The sequence below is a fragment of the Somniosus microcephalus genome, chromosome 7 (assembly GCF_052327205.1).
Source record: "Somniosus microcephalus isolate GS21.2 chromosome 7, FLI_Smic_1.0, whole genome shotgun sequence".
Taxonomy (NCBI): domain Eukaryota; kingdom Metazoa; phylum Chordata; class Chondrichthyes; order Squaliformes; family Somniosidae; genus Somniosus; species Somniosus microcephalus.
This window is the reverse complement of record NC_140993.1, coordinates 55,785,959-55,801,480: the sequence shown is the minus strand read 5'-3', so window position 1 is coordinate 55,801,480 and position 15,522 is coordinate 55,785,959. Positions and strand designations below refer to the sequence as shown.

General features: G+C 46.5%; 1 protein-coding gene across 1 annotated transcript; it reads left to right on the top strand.

The window, feature by feature from the left end:
* The first annotated feature begins 5,891 nt into the window (after positions 1 to 5,891).
* Positions 5,892 to 15,243, top strand: LOC147114642 (forkhead box protein H1-like). The gene is made up of 3 exons (XM_085992099.1): positions 5,892 to 6,365; positions 6,499 to 6,603; positions 14,170 to 15,243. Exons 1-3 carry the CDS (start codon positions 5,892 to 5,894, stop codon positions 15,241 to 15,243), a joined length of 1,653 nt encoding a protein of 550 aa, XP_085848225.1.
* The last annotated feature ends 279 nt before the right edge of the window (positions 15,244 to 15,522 follow it).

Below are 15,522 nucleotides of genomic sequence, written 5' to 3'. Positions count from 1 at the left end.
CTGGAGGAGGTTGCAGAGCTAGGGTGGGGCAAGGCCACAGAGGGATTTAAAGGTGTGGTCGTGGATTTAAAGTTTTGTTTGTTGGGGTACAGTGGCCTAAAAATTGGATCACGCTATGCCTAATTTAGTCCAACATGGCAGGTGGCGTGCGCACGCTCATTCCGTACCAGGAGTGCGCCACCCGACGGATTGTTTAGGCTTCCTCCAGAGGCATCCAGGGCGCGCACCCGGAATAACTTTAGGCAGACTCCATATGCAAATCGAGGGCTCAATGCCTATTTCAGGCCCTTTTACGAAATTGGGCAACGAAGGACTGTAGCTTGCGACATGCAGGTCAGTTTCTTCAGGTGCTTAGCAGCCAAACCAAGGGTCCTTAAAGGGACCACTGCAGGCTGCCACTAGAATGATAAGTTCAAGTGATACTAAGTTTATCAAAAACACGAGCCGCTACCGCTCCCGCTCCAGACTCGACTATTGGAATAGTCGAGTCTGAAGGTTATAAAAGCATGGATGAGGCCAGCATAGTGGTAGAGGTGCTACAAGCACCCTCAGAGCCCCTGGGTTAGGGAAGGGAAGGGATCGCAAACTGGTGACCCAGCCGGAATATGCGTTTGCGGATCAGACTCAGCGACGATGCTTCCCATGGTCAAATGGACTGCAGAAAAGCAAGTCTCAAAGGATGACTATTCCAACACACTCCTGGCCGGCCTCCCATCTTCCACCCACCATAAACCTGAGCTCATCCAAAACTCTGCTTGCCTGCATCTTAACTCACACCAATTCTTGTTCGCCCATCACCCCTGTGCTCGCTGACCTACATTGGCTCCAGCCCAGCAGCAACACCTCAATTTTACAATTCTCAGCCTCGTGTTCAAATCCCTCCATGGCCTCATCCATTCCTATCTTTTTAACCACCTTCTGCCCTCCAACCCTCTGCGAATTCTGCGTTCCTTCATCTGTGGCCTCTTGTGGATTCCCCACTTCCTTCCCACCACCATGGGTGGCCGTGCCTTCAGCCAACTAGGCCCTAAGCTCTGAAATTCTCTCACTAAACCTCGCCGTCTCTCTCTCCTCCTTAAAGATGCTTCTTAAAACTTACCTCTTTGAACAAGTGTTTACCAGGGGTATTCAATATTCAGGAAGGACAGGCAAAAAGGAAAAAGAGGTGGGGTAGCATTGCTGGCTAAAGAGATTAACACAATAGTAAGGAAGGATATTAGCTCCGATGATGTGGAATCTGTATGGGTAGAGCTGAGAAACACCAAGACCCCCAAACAGTAATGCTGAGGTTGGGTTTGGCATTAAACGGGAAATTAGAGACGCATGCAATAAGGGCACAGAAGTCATCATGGGTGACTTTAATCTACATATAGATTGGGCTAACCAAATTAGTAACAATAATGTGGAGGAGGAATTCCTAGAGTGTATACGGGATAGTTTCCTGGACCAATATGTCGAGGAATCAACTAGAGATCAGGCTAACAGAAAATGCTGGAAAAACTCAGCAGGCCAGGCAACATCCGTGGAGAGAAAATAGAGTCGACGTTTCGGGTGAACCCTTTTTCAAAACTGGAAAGGCAATGAAATAGGTCAAACGGCAGGGCTGCGAGAGAACAAAAGAAGTGAAGAGACATTAAGAGGTATTCAAAACGAGACGAGATGGTGACAGGACTAGTGGAGACAAAAGACGGCTCTAGATTAGGTGTGAAATGCGCTGGCAGAATGAGAGACAGCTGCCATGTGGGAGAGAGAAAAAAAGCGGGGGGAAAGGCCAAAACAAAGATGTGGATAAAATATAAGCAAAAATGTAAGGGCCGAGGTTATGATCTGAAATTGTTGAACTCAATGTTGAGTCCGAAAGGCTGTAAAGTGCCTAATCGGAAGATGAGGTGCTGTTCCTCGAGCTTACGTTGAGCTTCAGTGGAACAATGCAAGAGCCCGAGTACAGTGAGGTCTGAGTGGGAATGGGGCGGTGAATTAAAGTGACAGGCGACCAGAAGCTCAGGGTCCCCCTTACGGACTGAACGGAGGTGTTCCGCAAAGCGGTCACCCAATCTGCGTTTGGTCTCCCCAGGCCAGGGAAGTCTTGCCTTCATTACATTCCCTCGTATTCACTGCCAACATTAAGTTCCAAGTGCCTTTAACGTAAGAAAACATCCCGCAGCCCTTGGCAGAGGTGTGAAGAAAATGGACGCTGAGCCGAAGGAGAGATTAGGAGAGGTGACCAAAACGCTCGGTCAAAGAAGAACGAACTTGCCAATCAGGACCTCAGTATTGTCCCAAAGGGCATCACAGTCAATGAATTACTTTTAAAGTGCAGTGGCGGTTGTTACAACAACAACTTGAATTTATATAGCGCCTTTAATGTAGTAAAACATCCCAAAGCGCTTCACAGGAGCGTTATCAAACAAAATTTGACACCGAGTCACATGAGGAGATATTAAGGCAAAAGAGGTAGGTTTTAAGGAGCGCAGTTGAGGCCAACTTATTAAATATATTCAAGAAGGAGTTGGATGTATTTCTTAAGGCTAAAGGGATCAAGGGATATGGGGAGAAAGCAGGGACAGGGTACTGAATTTGGATGATCAGCCATGATCTCATTAAATGGCGGAGCAGGCTTGAGGGGCCGAATGGCCTACTCCTGCTCCTATCTTCTATGTTTCTATGTTTGTCCTAAGGCCTCCTTCTTTGGCTCAGTGTCAATTTTTGTCTGATAACACTCCTGTGAGAAGCCTTGGATGTTTTACTATGTTAAAGGCACTATATGAATGCAAGCTGTTGTTGCATGTTATTTTGCGAACTCCTGCTCTGATCTTCTATGTTTCTATGATTCTATGTCTGAAAGGAGGAAAGAGAGGTAGAGAGGGGGGAAAGGTGGAGCGATTCAAATCGGGAATGAGCAAGAGGCCAGAATTGGAGGAGCGCAGAGATTTCGGTGTGCACAACTTGTAGGGCTGGAGGAGGTTTCGGAGATAGGGAGGGACGAGGCCATGGAGGGATTTGAAAACAAGGATGAAAATTTTAAAATTGAGGTGCTGCTTAACCAAGAGCCAATGTAAGTCAGCGAGCACAGGGGTGATGGGCGAACGGGACTTGGTGGGACGGGCAGCAGGGTTTTGGATGCCCTCAAGTTTACAGAGGGTGGAATGTGGGAGGCCGGTCAGGAGTGCAATGGAACAGTCAAGTCTAGAGATAACAAAGGCATGGATGAGGATTTTAGCAGCAGATGAGCTGAGGCAGCGGCGGAGTCGCATGATGTTATACAGGTGGAAATAGGCGGTCTTAGTGATGGCACGAATATGTGGTCAGAAGCTCATCTCGGGGTCAAATGCGCACCAAGTTTGCGAACAGTCTGGTTCAGCCTCAGAGAGGAATGGAGTCGGAGGCTAGGAAACAGAGTTTGTGCGGGAACCAAAGACAATGGCCCAGTAATTCCGTTCCAAACGCGTGAGTACGGTCAGGGTACTCACGCGTCTGGCCGGAGGAAATGCCGGTTTTCAGCATGCACAGCGCATGCGGGGAAAACCGGCATTTCCTGTCCTCTGAACGAAGGGGTTCAGAGGCAGAACGCGCGCGACTGCACAGGCAGCGCGTGCGCAGTAAAATTCCTTTTCTTTTTCAGAGTTGCGCGCGTGTAAAGGCCTCCGGTCTTTACGCGTGGAAAAACAAGACGTAAGTATTTAGTTTTTCAGGTAAGTGGGCTTTTAGTACAATGTAGAATTTTTTTTTCCACATGTTTGTTATTTTTAAAGAATTTACAGGATGGTAAGTTTAGTTTTAGACCCTATTTTTTTTTAATTTTTTTTTTTCAAAAAATTGATTAATTGTTTAAAACATTTTTAAAAACTTATTTATAGTTATTATAATCAGTGGGATGTTTTTTAAAATTTTATTTAAAGTTAAAGTAGTGTTTAGGCAGCCCATACTTTTCATGAGTTTGACAGCTCTTACTGTCAAACTCATGAATGAGTTTCCCCTCCCCTGATTGGCTGCACAGTGCTCACCTGATCCCAGCCGGCACATCGCACTAACTACGCCGCTGGATCAGGTAAGCACAGCGCGCCGACATCAGAACCGGGCCAGTGACAGGAAATGCGAGCAGGCCCGGGCTTCAGATGTCGGCGCGTAGGGTGAGTGCAGATCGGGGGCTTGCACGCGCGGCAAGCCCCCGATCCTAATTTCAGGGCCAATGGCTTCGGTCTTCCCAATATTTAGTGGGAGGAAATTTCTGCACTTCCAGTACTGGATGTCGGACAAGCAGTCAGACAATTTAGAGACAGTGGAGGGGTTGAGCGAGGTGGTGGTGAGGTAAAGCTGGGTGTTGTCAATGTACACGTGGAAACTGACTCTGTGTTTTCGGATGTTATGTAGGAATCAATTTGCACACAGCAAGATCCCACAAACAATAATGCGATAAAGGGCCAGTTAATTTGTTTGGGTTGTTCTGGTTGGGGGAGAAACATTCGCCAGGAAACCAGGAGAACTCTTCTGCTCTTCAACGAGTGCGCGGGATCTTTTAAGTCTACCTGCCCAGGCAAACAGAGCCTCAGTTTAACGTCTCATCCATGATTCTATAATAGGGGAGTGGAACTAATTTAACAGACACAATGGCTCGAATGGTCTCCGTCTGTGCTGTAAGATTCTATGATTCCAAAAGTTGACATTTCTGGCCATGCAGCGCCCCCTCAGTACTACACTGAAGTGTCAGTTTAAATTGTGCTGATGCCTCTGGAGTGGGGCTTGAAGTCCCACCTCTCTTGCTCTGGCACGATAGGGCTACCACTGAACTGAAGATTTGGGCTTTGAAGCAGATCTGAAAGCAGGAGAGAGATGGAGAGGTAGAAGTGTTCAGGAAGGGACTTCCAGAGAGTGGGACTTAGTTGGCTGAAGGCAGGGCCATCAGTGATATGGGGGCGGGGGGGAATGCACAGGAGGCCTGAGTCAGCGGAACAGGACTTCGGGAGGAGGGGGGGGGGGAAGTAGGGCTGGACGAGGATACAGAGGTAGGGAGGGGCAAGGCCTTGGAGAGGTTTATGCACAAAACAGAAAACAATTAAACCTAAAATAAAGAGGAAGAAAAGGTGAAAAGAGGATAAGACCAAGTCGAAGGTCCCCTATGGTCTGGTATATAAGGGACCCAGTGCATAAGGGACTTTACCCCAGGAGGGGAAGGCAGAGAATGGAGAAAACTGGTGGAAAGAAAGGAGAAAGAGAAGTAAAACATTGAGACAAAGATCAGGGAACTGTAACAAAGAGGAAAAGAAGGACTAGAAACAGAATCAAAGGAGCAGCTCAGCAAAGTGAAACCACCTCCTGATTCTCCAAATCAAAATAAGGCAGAAAAGGCAAGACTTAAAGGGGTAGTGCCCTCTAGGGGAGGGGGAGAAGAAACAGTTGGGCACACCATTTTTTAAATTTGATATGGGAGAAAGAGGTGTTTGTCATTTTTGTTAGGAAGGCATGGTGTGCTAGTGAAGCACTGACATCTTCGTGTTGTGTTATTATAACCAAGCGGTTATAAAAGTTTGCCGGATACTTTTCTCCCTTAATGGTAGTGCCCCTTTAAAATCAGGAAAACAAGGTTCAGCTGAAAAATATTAAAGGGCCCTGGAGGGAACTTGTTCAAAGCCACAATTAAAGGAGAAATTCCAACATGTGGGAACAAAAAAATTTGAAGGTGGCAAAAAAATGTGGATCTCATGAACTCCATTCACTTCCCAAACTTTCTGCTGCCCCTCCCTGAAGATCCCACCCCTTTATTCATTGACTAATCCCCCTGTGCTAAGACTGATTACACTTTGGATGATCATGCAAATGTTGATTGTCTTCTAAGAAAACAACTCTGGCAGTAGTCTATTCGTGTGGCTCCAGTGCTATGCTCATTGATCAGCATGAGAATGAGCTGGGAAGTAGACGGATTTAGGATGTTTGCAGCACCGTCTCCAGCAACAGGCAGAAGCGACGTTCAACTTCCAATGCGAGACTGGGACACTGCGTTGGGTTCTCCTCTTCCTCTTGCAAAAACCTCCCCGTTTGGCCTCCAACAATTGCACTCGCTTTGCCAAAGAAACTCTTCATCTCAGAGTCTGCATTTGGAGAGTTCAACCAAGGCTCCCAGGATGGAACAGCCAGTTCAGATCTCTGATGCTTCCACTTGTGATACCAATGATCCTACAAACCAGGTCCAGGATAAAAGGGACCCCAACTCTACAGAAGACTGCGATGAAGAAAATGCAGGAGATGAGGATAAACAGCCTTTGAAAAAGAAAAACTACCAAAGATACCCTAAGCCACCCTACACGTACCTTGCTCTCATAACCATTGCCATCCTTAATTCTCCAGAGAAGAGATTGAAGTTATCTCAGGTACTGGTTGTCTGTTTGTGACTGGCACGTGTTAATGGAGTTGTAGCTTCTTACATGTTGAGCTTCTTAAATGTCGAGGGAATCTGACCGGTTTCCAAATGTAACAAGCTGGCTATGTGTTTTGTGTTTACAGATTCTCCACGAAATCAGTGTCATGTTTCCATTTTTCAAAGGACATTACAAAGGATGGAAAGATTCTGTCCGGCACAACTTGTCTCTAAATGACTGCTTTATAAAAGTAAGTGCGCTCCTAACTTGGCTGTCTTTGGCAACTATCCTGTAAAGCAGAGGTCTGAGGCCAGTGCAGTAATTTAAAAGTGTGTGTGTTTGTGTTTATGTGTGTGTGCTCTTTCTGGGAGGAGAGAGACTGAAAAGTGCTCAGTTTCACGCTGGTTGTACCTTTTTTGTGTTATCGCTAGGAATGGCGCACGGCGTAATGGTGGGTCTGTGAAATTTCCATTTTTGTGTCCACTGGGACTGTGATTTTTATCAGTGGTACAATTAGAAATTGGGGTAATGAATGGAAGGGGTGAATTTTTAGGGCGGTTCTCCTGTTCGTGGAAGAGACTGAAAACCCCGGAAAAATGGTTTACTCCTCTTCTGGGATTTCCGCGGCTCTTCCGACGAAATTACAGTGGACAAGCCAGTGAGTCCCGGGGAAGTTCACCCCCTCGGAGTCTTGTACAATATTGGCGGGATTGCAACCTTCCTCTTTATTGTATTCGGTATTCCTGGTGATTTGTGTTATCAAATTGGTGGGGGGTGGGGGCAATTTCTGTGCTTGTCCATGAAATTCTCTTGCCAATCTCTCAAGTTCTCTGGAACTTGGTAAATGGGGTATCTCCCTGGGGCGGGGGGGATGTGTGGAAAGCGTGCACTCCTTATTAAGAAAACAGAAGATGGTGGGTTTCTCAGTAAGATAGTTTGGTTTGGCTGTTTCTTTAGCCTAGTTGTGAGTGCCACGCCCAGCTGATGTAAACCACTTTTTATTTAATCAAAAATCCTCTTTTAACCCGGAGTAAACCAATAGAGAGCACAGAAATTGCAACATGGAAACAGGCAGGCCATTTGGCTCAACCATTCCGTGTCGGCTTTTACCCTCCTCGTGAGCAAATTGTTCAAATCCCATTTACGCAGCCTGTTCCCATATCCCTTCAACTCCTTTTTCCTTCCCAGTCGGGAAAACCGAGTGGTTAGGCAGATAAAATCACCCAGGTTACTTACCCACCCTGGAGTCGCCGGGAGTTGACCGATTGCAATTTTACCTGCGTCCAAAGCCGGCGGGTCCTTTTCTTTTTAACCATACACATCAAGTCGGGACCCGACTGCAATTTCAACTCCGTGGCTGAGCGGGAAGCCGCAGTGAATTTTCCGTCCGGCCAAACCAGTGGGGAGGCTGATTAGAGCCCGAAGAGATACAAAAAGGTATGTTTCTTTTTTGTTAACTTTTCATTACTTGTCTTTTGGGGATAGGAGGAGCAGGTATGCTTCTCCGGGCCCCACGAGGAAAGCTGAGGCTCTCCCTGCTGGGGATCCACTACCCACCCCCTTCAGCCACTCCCCATAATCCCGGGATGTCCTGGCTGATCCCAGCCTGGTCTCGAAGTGTGGCCTCTGGGCCGTACAATTTTCCGCCTGAAACGGGTGGGAAGTCGTCCAGCGGGATTTGAATGAGGTCCAAGAGGTCAAATACCTCTGGCTTCAGTTCTGGTGCAGTGGGTGAGTTTTGAACTCTCCTGCCAAAAACAGACAGGAGCAAAAATCAGGCAGATAGTTTCTGTCTCAACCACTAACCCTGGAAGTGAATTCCACAGCCTCACAAAATGCAAACAGGCAGGCCATTCAGCCCAACTATCTTCAGTTGCTTCATCAATGACTTTCCTCCATCATAAGGTCATAAGTGGGGCTGTTCGCTGATGATTGCACAGTATTCAGTTCCATTCGCAACTCCTCAGATAATGAAGCAGTCCATGCCGCATGTAGCAAGACCTGGGTGACATTCTGGCTTGGGCTGATAAGTGGCAATTAATATTAACACAAGTGCCAGGCAATGACTATCACACACACACACAGAATCCCCACAGTGCAGATAGAGGCCATTTCGGCCCATCGAGCCTGCACCGACACATATCCCACCCTATCCCCGTAACCCCACATATTTAATCCCCTAACACTAAGGGTCAATTTATCATAGCCAAATCAACCTAACCCGCACATCTTTGGACTGTGGGAGGAAACCGGAGCACCCGGAGGAAACCCACGCAGACACAGGGAGAATGTGCAAACTCCACACAGACAGTCGCCCGAGGCCAGATTTGAACCCGGGTCCCTGGCGCTGTGAGGCAACAGTGCTAACCACTATGCCACCGTGCCCCCCTCTCCAACAAGCAAGAGTCTAACCACCTCCCCTTGACATTCAACGGCATTACCATTGCCGGATCCCCCACTATCAACAGCCTGGGGGTCACCATTGACCAGAAACTTAACTGGACCAGCCACATAAATACTGTGGCAGCAAGAGAAGGTCAGAGGCTTGGTATTCTGTGGCGAGTGTCTCACCTCCTGACTCCACAAAGCCTTCTACAAGGCACAAGTCAGGAGTGTGATGGAATACTCTCCGCTTGCCTGGATGAGTGCAACTCCAACAATACTCAAGAAGCTTGACACCATCCAGGACAAAACAGCCTGCTTGATTGGCACCCCACCCACCACCTTAAACATTCACTCCCTCCACCACCAGCGCACCGTGGCTGCAGTGTGTACCACCTACAAGATGCACTGCAGCAACTTGCCAAGGCTTCTTCAGCAGCACCTCCCGCGACCTCTACCACCTAGAAGGACAAGGGCAGCAGGCGCATGGGAACACCACCACCTGCAAATTTCCCTCCCAATTTGCACACCATCCTGGTTTGGAAATATATCACCGTTCCTTCATCGTCGCTGGGTCAAAATCGTGGAACTCCCTCCCTAACAGCACTGTGGCAGTACCTTCACCATGCGGACTGCAGCGGTTCGAGAAGGCAGCTCACCAACACCTTCTCAAGGGCAATTAGGGATGGACAATAAATGTTGGCCTTGCCAGCGATGCACACATCCCAGGAACTAATGCAAAAAACTCTTGCCCCCTGTTCTAAATCTCTTCCATTTAATCTTTTCCCTTTAATCTTCGATCTATAGCCCCTTGTTCTTGACCCCATAACTACTGAAAACAATCTGCTAACCTGTCTCATTCTTTCATAATTTTAAATACTTTGATTGCATCGCCCTGTAATCTCTCAAGGGTTGGTTATTAGAGTAAGGATAATGGTGGTGGCTGGCTACTTTGTTTGGTAAAGTTCTGTGGTGCACTAAAATGTGATCTAGCTACATTTATAGTACATCTACTGCTGATTCCATGTTGTTTGTTTATGCTAAATAAAATAAAATAACATTATCCAGTGATTCAAATTAAGCAAAGTGAGAATTTATACCAAAAAATGTTGAATATCGGATCATTTGAATTAGGAGTCGGCTGCACACACATTCTCCATGGAGGGGGTGCAGCGCAGATTCACCAGAGTGATACCGAGGCTAAAAGGGTTAAATTATGAGGATGGGTTGCATAAGCTCGGCTTGTATTCCCTTGAGTATAGAAGATTGAGGAATGATCTGATTGAGGTGTTTAAATAATCTAGGTAATCGATAACTAGGGTACATAATCTTAAAATTAGAGCCAAGCCATTCATTCAGGAGTGAAATCGAGAAGCATTTTTTCACACAAAAGGGGTAGTAGAAATCTGCAACTGAAACTCTTTCTCCTAGCCCCCCTTCAAAAGCCTGTGGATGCTGGATCAATTGGAGCTTTCAAGGCTGAGATAGATGGATTTTTGTTAAAGAAACGGGATCAAGGGATGATGATCAAAGGCAGATAAATGGAGTTGAGGTACCGATCAGCCATGATCTAATTGAGTGACAGAGCAGGCTCAAGGGGCTGAATGGTCTACTCCTATTCCTATGTATTTATATTGCCATCTCTAGTGGGCTAATGCATCGCACAACCGCTTCTTTTCTGTCCACAGGCCAGCATCTTTTTATTAATTCTTGGGATGTGGGCGTCGCTGGCAAGGCCAGCATTTATTGTCCATCCCCAGTTGCCCTTGAGAAGTTAGTGGTGAGCCGCCGCCTTGAACCGCTGTAGTCTGTGTGGTGAAGGTGCTGTTGGGTAGGGAGTTCCAGGATTTTGACAGACATTGTATCAAACCACCAGAACAGAACATCGTTAAATTTTTGGGGCTTGACCCTGCTCTCCAGTGCGGAGCTGTGCTCACAGCAAACATTGGTTGGTGAATCAGGGCTACAATGTCATAACCCTATGGCTGACCTGTACTCCCTGGCACCCTTTTAACATTTAAAACAGTGAGCACCCAAATTTTGTCTCCTCCTTCCCTGCAGGTGCTGGGATGTGGTTCCACTGTCATGGCAGGAATGACGTATGAAGAGAGATTGGGTCGATTAGGCTTATATTCGCTAGAGTTTAGAAGAATGAGAGGGGATCTCATTGAAACTTATAAAATTCTAACAGGACTAGACAGACTAGATGCAGGAAGGCTGTTCCCGATGGCGGGGGAGTCCAGAACCAGGGGTCACAGTCTACGGATAAGGGGTAAGCCATTTAGGACTGAGATGAGGAGGAATTTCTTCACCCAGAGAGTGGTGAACCTGTGGAATTCTCTACCACAGAAGACAGTTGAGGCCAATTCATTAAATATATTCAAGAAGGCGTTCGATATATTTCTTAAGGCTAAAGGGATCAAGGGATATGGGGAGAAAGCAGGGACAGGGTACTGAATTTGGATGATCAGCCATGATCGGATTGAATGACGGAGCAGGCTCGAGGGGCCGAATGGCCTACTTCTGCTCCTATCTTCTATGTTTCTATGGGTGCCCTCTGCTGCCTTGCCCATGTGTGTTTTATAAGAATGAAGAACTTGCACGCCTTTCACGACCTCGGCATCCCAAAGCACTTATTTACAGCCAATGAAATAACTTTTGAAGTGTAGTCATAGAATCATAGAATAGTACAGCTCAGAAGGAGACCATTTGGCCCATCAAATCTGTTGCAATGTAGGAAATGTGGCAGCTTATTTTTGCACAGCGAGGTCCCAAAAAACAGTAATGAGATAATCTGTTTTAGTGATCTGAAAACAGGAAATACTGGAAATACTCAGCAGGTCAGGCCGCATCTGTGGAGAGAGAAACACACGAAAGATGGCCTCGGCAATATAAATGTTATCTCTCCACAGATAGTGCCTGACCTGCTGAGCATTTCCAGCATTTTTGTTTTTATTTCAGATCTCCAGCATCTACAGTATTTTGCTTTTATTGTGCTGTTTTAATGATGTTGGTTGAGGGATAAGTATTGGCCAGGACATCGGGGAGAACTCCGAATTAGTGCCATGGGATCTTTTACCTGAGAGTGCAGACGGGGCCTCGGTTTAACATCTCTTCTGAAAGACTGCACCTCCAACAGTGCAGCACTCCCTCAGTATTGCATTGAAGTGTCAGCCCAGATTTAAGCCCAAATGGTGAATGTCAATTGGCAGTTTTAGCACCCCTGTTGCTTTCTCCACACCATTCCACCCCAAAGCAGCGATCGGGTAACTCGGCACAGACTAGGGGAGTGAACTTGGAACCCTCCTAGTCTGTACCGTTCATAGGATGGCCGTTCAGCCCATCGAGCTTGTTCTGCCGTTCAATTAAATCATTGCTGATCTGTATCTTAACTTCATCTATCTGCCTTGGTTCCATAACCCTCAATACCCTTACCTAACAAAAATCTATCAATCTCAGTTTTGAATGATTCAATTGACATAGCCTCAACAGTCCTTGGGGGAGAGAGTTCCAGATTTCCACTACCCTAAAGAAGTGCTTTCTGACATTAACGAACCCTGACCAACCTAGCTTTAATTTTAAGGTTATGCCCCCCTTGTTCTGGACTCCTCCACCAGATGAAATCATTTCTCTCTATCTAACTACATGGAAACCAACAGCGTGGGAATTGTAAAAGCTGAACCTATCTCAATGTCTCCTTGACAGATGTTTATAATCTTTTTAATTTAAAGCAAATGTAAACTACTTGTCGCATGCTATAGCTGTCCGAAAACCTTTCACTCTGGACTATGTGAACTTGTGTAAAGTACCTGCTAACTAAGAATCTTGTACGGCCTGAGCTCAGGTCTGACTTGGTATACAGGTGTTAATTAATATCATTGTACTCGGGGGTGAGGGGATGGTTTAACTTTAACCATTAGCACATATTTCTGCTGAGTATGTGACTCCCCGGGTAACTTTGACTAGATGGGGGTCATTTTACTTTAATCAAATGGGTGATGGTGAATTGGCCGTCCATTTTACACCTCGCCCGAATTTCTTTCCCGTTGATGGAAAATAAAATCGGCTTGAGACCTAAAACAAGCTGCTGGCTCGCTATCGTCAGTTCTTCACTTGGCGATAAATGTTAACATTAACCCCTAGCGCTGTACCTGTTGGCAGATCCAGTTTACTTTTCACTTCACTTATTACATTTTTTTTACTTGTCACTTTTCTCTGCTTTCCCTCCTCCCACCAGCCCAAATCCTCTGACTCAGAATTTCCTCCAGTAAATCAGCGTTTAAAAAAAAAAAATAATAATAATCTGGGTGGGCAAGGGTGGAAATTGGGCTGGAACCCGGTTATGCCAGATCTCTGGCCCTTTTGCTACCCATCAGCAACTGGGGGTAGGTGGCTATTGTTTTATTACAATGCCAGGCGAATAAAGGAAATATGATGTCAACTTCTTGCCATTTGTACCGGAGAATCCCTGGAATCCAGCAATGCTAAGGATAACCGGAGCATTTAAAATTTAAAACGGTGGTCAATTGATTGCAGAGTGCACCCTTGCAGTGATCTATCTATTTGAATATAGGGGCACTTTTTGAAATTACTTGAGCAGCATAGCCAGCCCATTTACACTGGCAAGGTGCCCACTGCAAGTTTCAACCCCACCTGAGGTGGGTATCCCTCGGACAGGGGCACAAATAAACGACAGCCGAGAGGAAATTCGAGACCCTGGGGATGATTTTCAACTGTCGAGCGCCCACTTCTTGCCTGCAAGATGGGCGGCTAGTAGTTGAAAATTGGGGGTCGGGGGTGCCTCGGAGTAGAAATGGGAGGGGGGGGGGGTGGAAGATGGAGAAAGGAGAGCAATCAAATCTGAAGATAGCCAGGGAGCTGAATTTACCGAGCCATTGGAAGAATAATCTTTATAACGACTAGGCTTCACTGAGCTGAATAACTGCACTATCTTGTCATGGTGCAACGGAGTACACAGTCTGGATCAGTTGGTAAATACACTACTTAATGAGCTGAGCCAAACGGTCTGTGTATGTCCCACATTTTATCCCGCGGTGTGTTGAACTCACTGATTTATTGGGTGGTAATAGGGAAACTACAACTGGGCTTCAGTGCCCATGGGCTGAAGAGGTGGGTGGGGTGGGGGGGGTTGAATTAACCAGGATTCCTCCTCCCACTTATTATTGAAAGATGCTTCCTGACGAGTGCAGATATTGCGTGAAGTTGGGATGAGGCTTGGCTGTGGTGGCTCACTTGTGATGCCTCCCAACCTATAATTTCCTGCCAAAGCTGGCTGGCTGTGGCTGACAAATGGCCAGCTACCTTATGGCTAGTGCTATGGAAAGTTGCCTTGGCATTGAGTAATATAGTATGTGGTCTAGATACAAGTAAGAGTCCCGGTGATTTTAAAGTTGCATTGGTTTTTTTTTTTTAGGTATTGAATGACCCAAAACGGCCAAAAGGGAAGGGGAACTACTGGACGGTTGACGTTACTCGTATCCCACCCGAAGCATTAAAACGACAAAACACATCTGTGTCACGACAAGATGGGAGAAGGTTTGCGGCCAATTCGACTGCCTATATCCAGGGTGGGATTGTCAGCCTCTCTGCTTCTGAAGAAAGCAGCAAAGCACGGCAGGTATCGGAATCCCCTTCTGGGCATGCAACAGTTCTCCCACAGCAAGGTGGCAGCAGGTCGGATGGTGCCTTTTCCATTGACACATTGTGGAATAGTCTGGAAGCTTCTACATCTGAAAGGGAGAAGAGCTATCCAGCGGCCTCTAAACGTTGTCTCCAAAGAAAGTCATCAAATGAAGAGCCTACCCAACAAAGAAGATTGGATTTAAACTCTTGGCATCCTCATCCAGTAGCATGCGAGAGCCCACAGTGCTCCTCTTCATTCTCTTCCTCACAGAGTGCTCCTCACAAGATCCAGTTTACCTCGCCCCTAAGCACTTCAACTTCCAGTCCTTCCTCCATTGAAGATGACACCAATGTTTCCCAAAGAGAATCCCCTCATAAACAAGAGTCAAAACGTCTGAGATTATCAGCGGAGTATGGCAGGTCTACTCCTTTTTCCATATGGGACAATCGCTGCACCAACTATCCAGAGCCAGAGCTTCCACTGCGGCCCTACATGTCCTGGGAGTTACCGACTTCCTACACTAAATATCCCCCTCCAAATGTAATCGCGCCTCCCAGTATGAGTCTACCATATTCTGCTTTCTTCCAGTACAACAACCCCTCAAATCTGTTGTTCTATCCATACAGACCAACGCAGTTCTTGCGCCCACCCAGCTGGCCCTTTCTACCTGATCCATGCCCTCTGCCATCTTTACGTCCAGCATCTGTGTTGGATTTGGACAGAATGTTGCAGGTTGTCCCACCAAACAAAAGTGTCTTTGATACCATATTGCATCAGTTCTGCCCAGTTGGTGCAATGGGCCCTGGAATGCCACCTGGTGTGAGCAATGTGGTGAGGGCTCAATACATGCCATTTGATTACTGAGCACCCAATCCACGTGAAGAGAATGGGTTGTGTAGAAAATTTTTAAATCTTAACCTCAAACCTCAGTGATTTATGGAAATTGTTTACATTCATGGAGCGTTGTGTCCAACTTGACTCTACCATTCAAAACTTTTTATTAAATTGTATGCAAATCCCAGGACTGATTTTCCAAGAAATCTTTTGCCCTGTCCACTGTTTTGAGGCTGCAAATGTTAATTAACAAATGTTTTCCACTTCACCCTCTCCTTTCCCAGTGTGCAAAGCCCTCCACATCAGGGA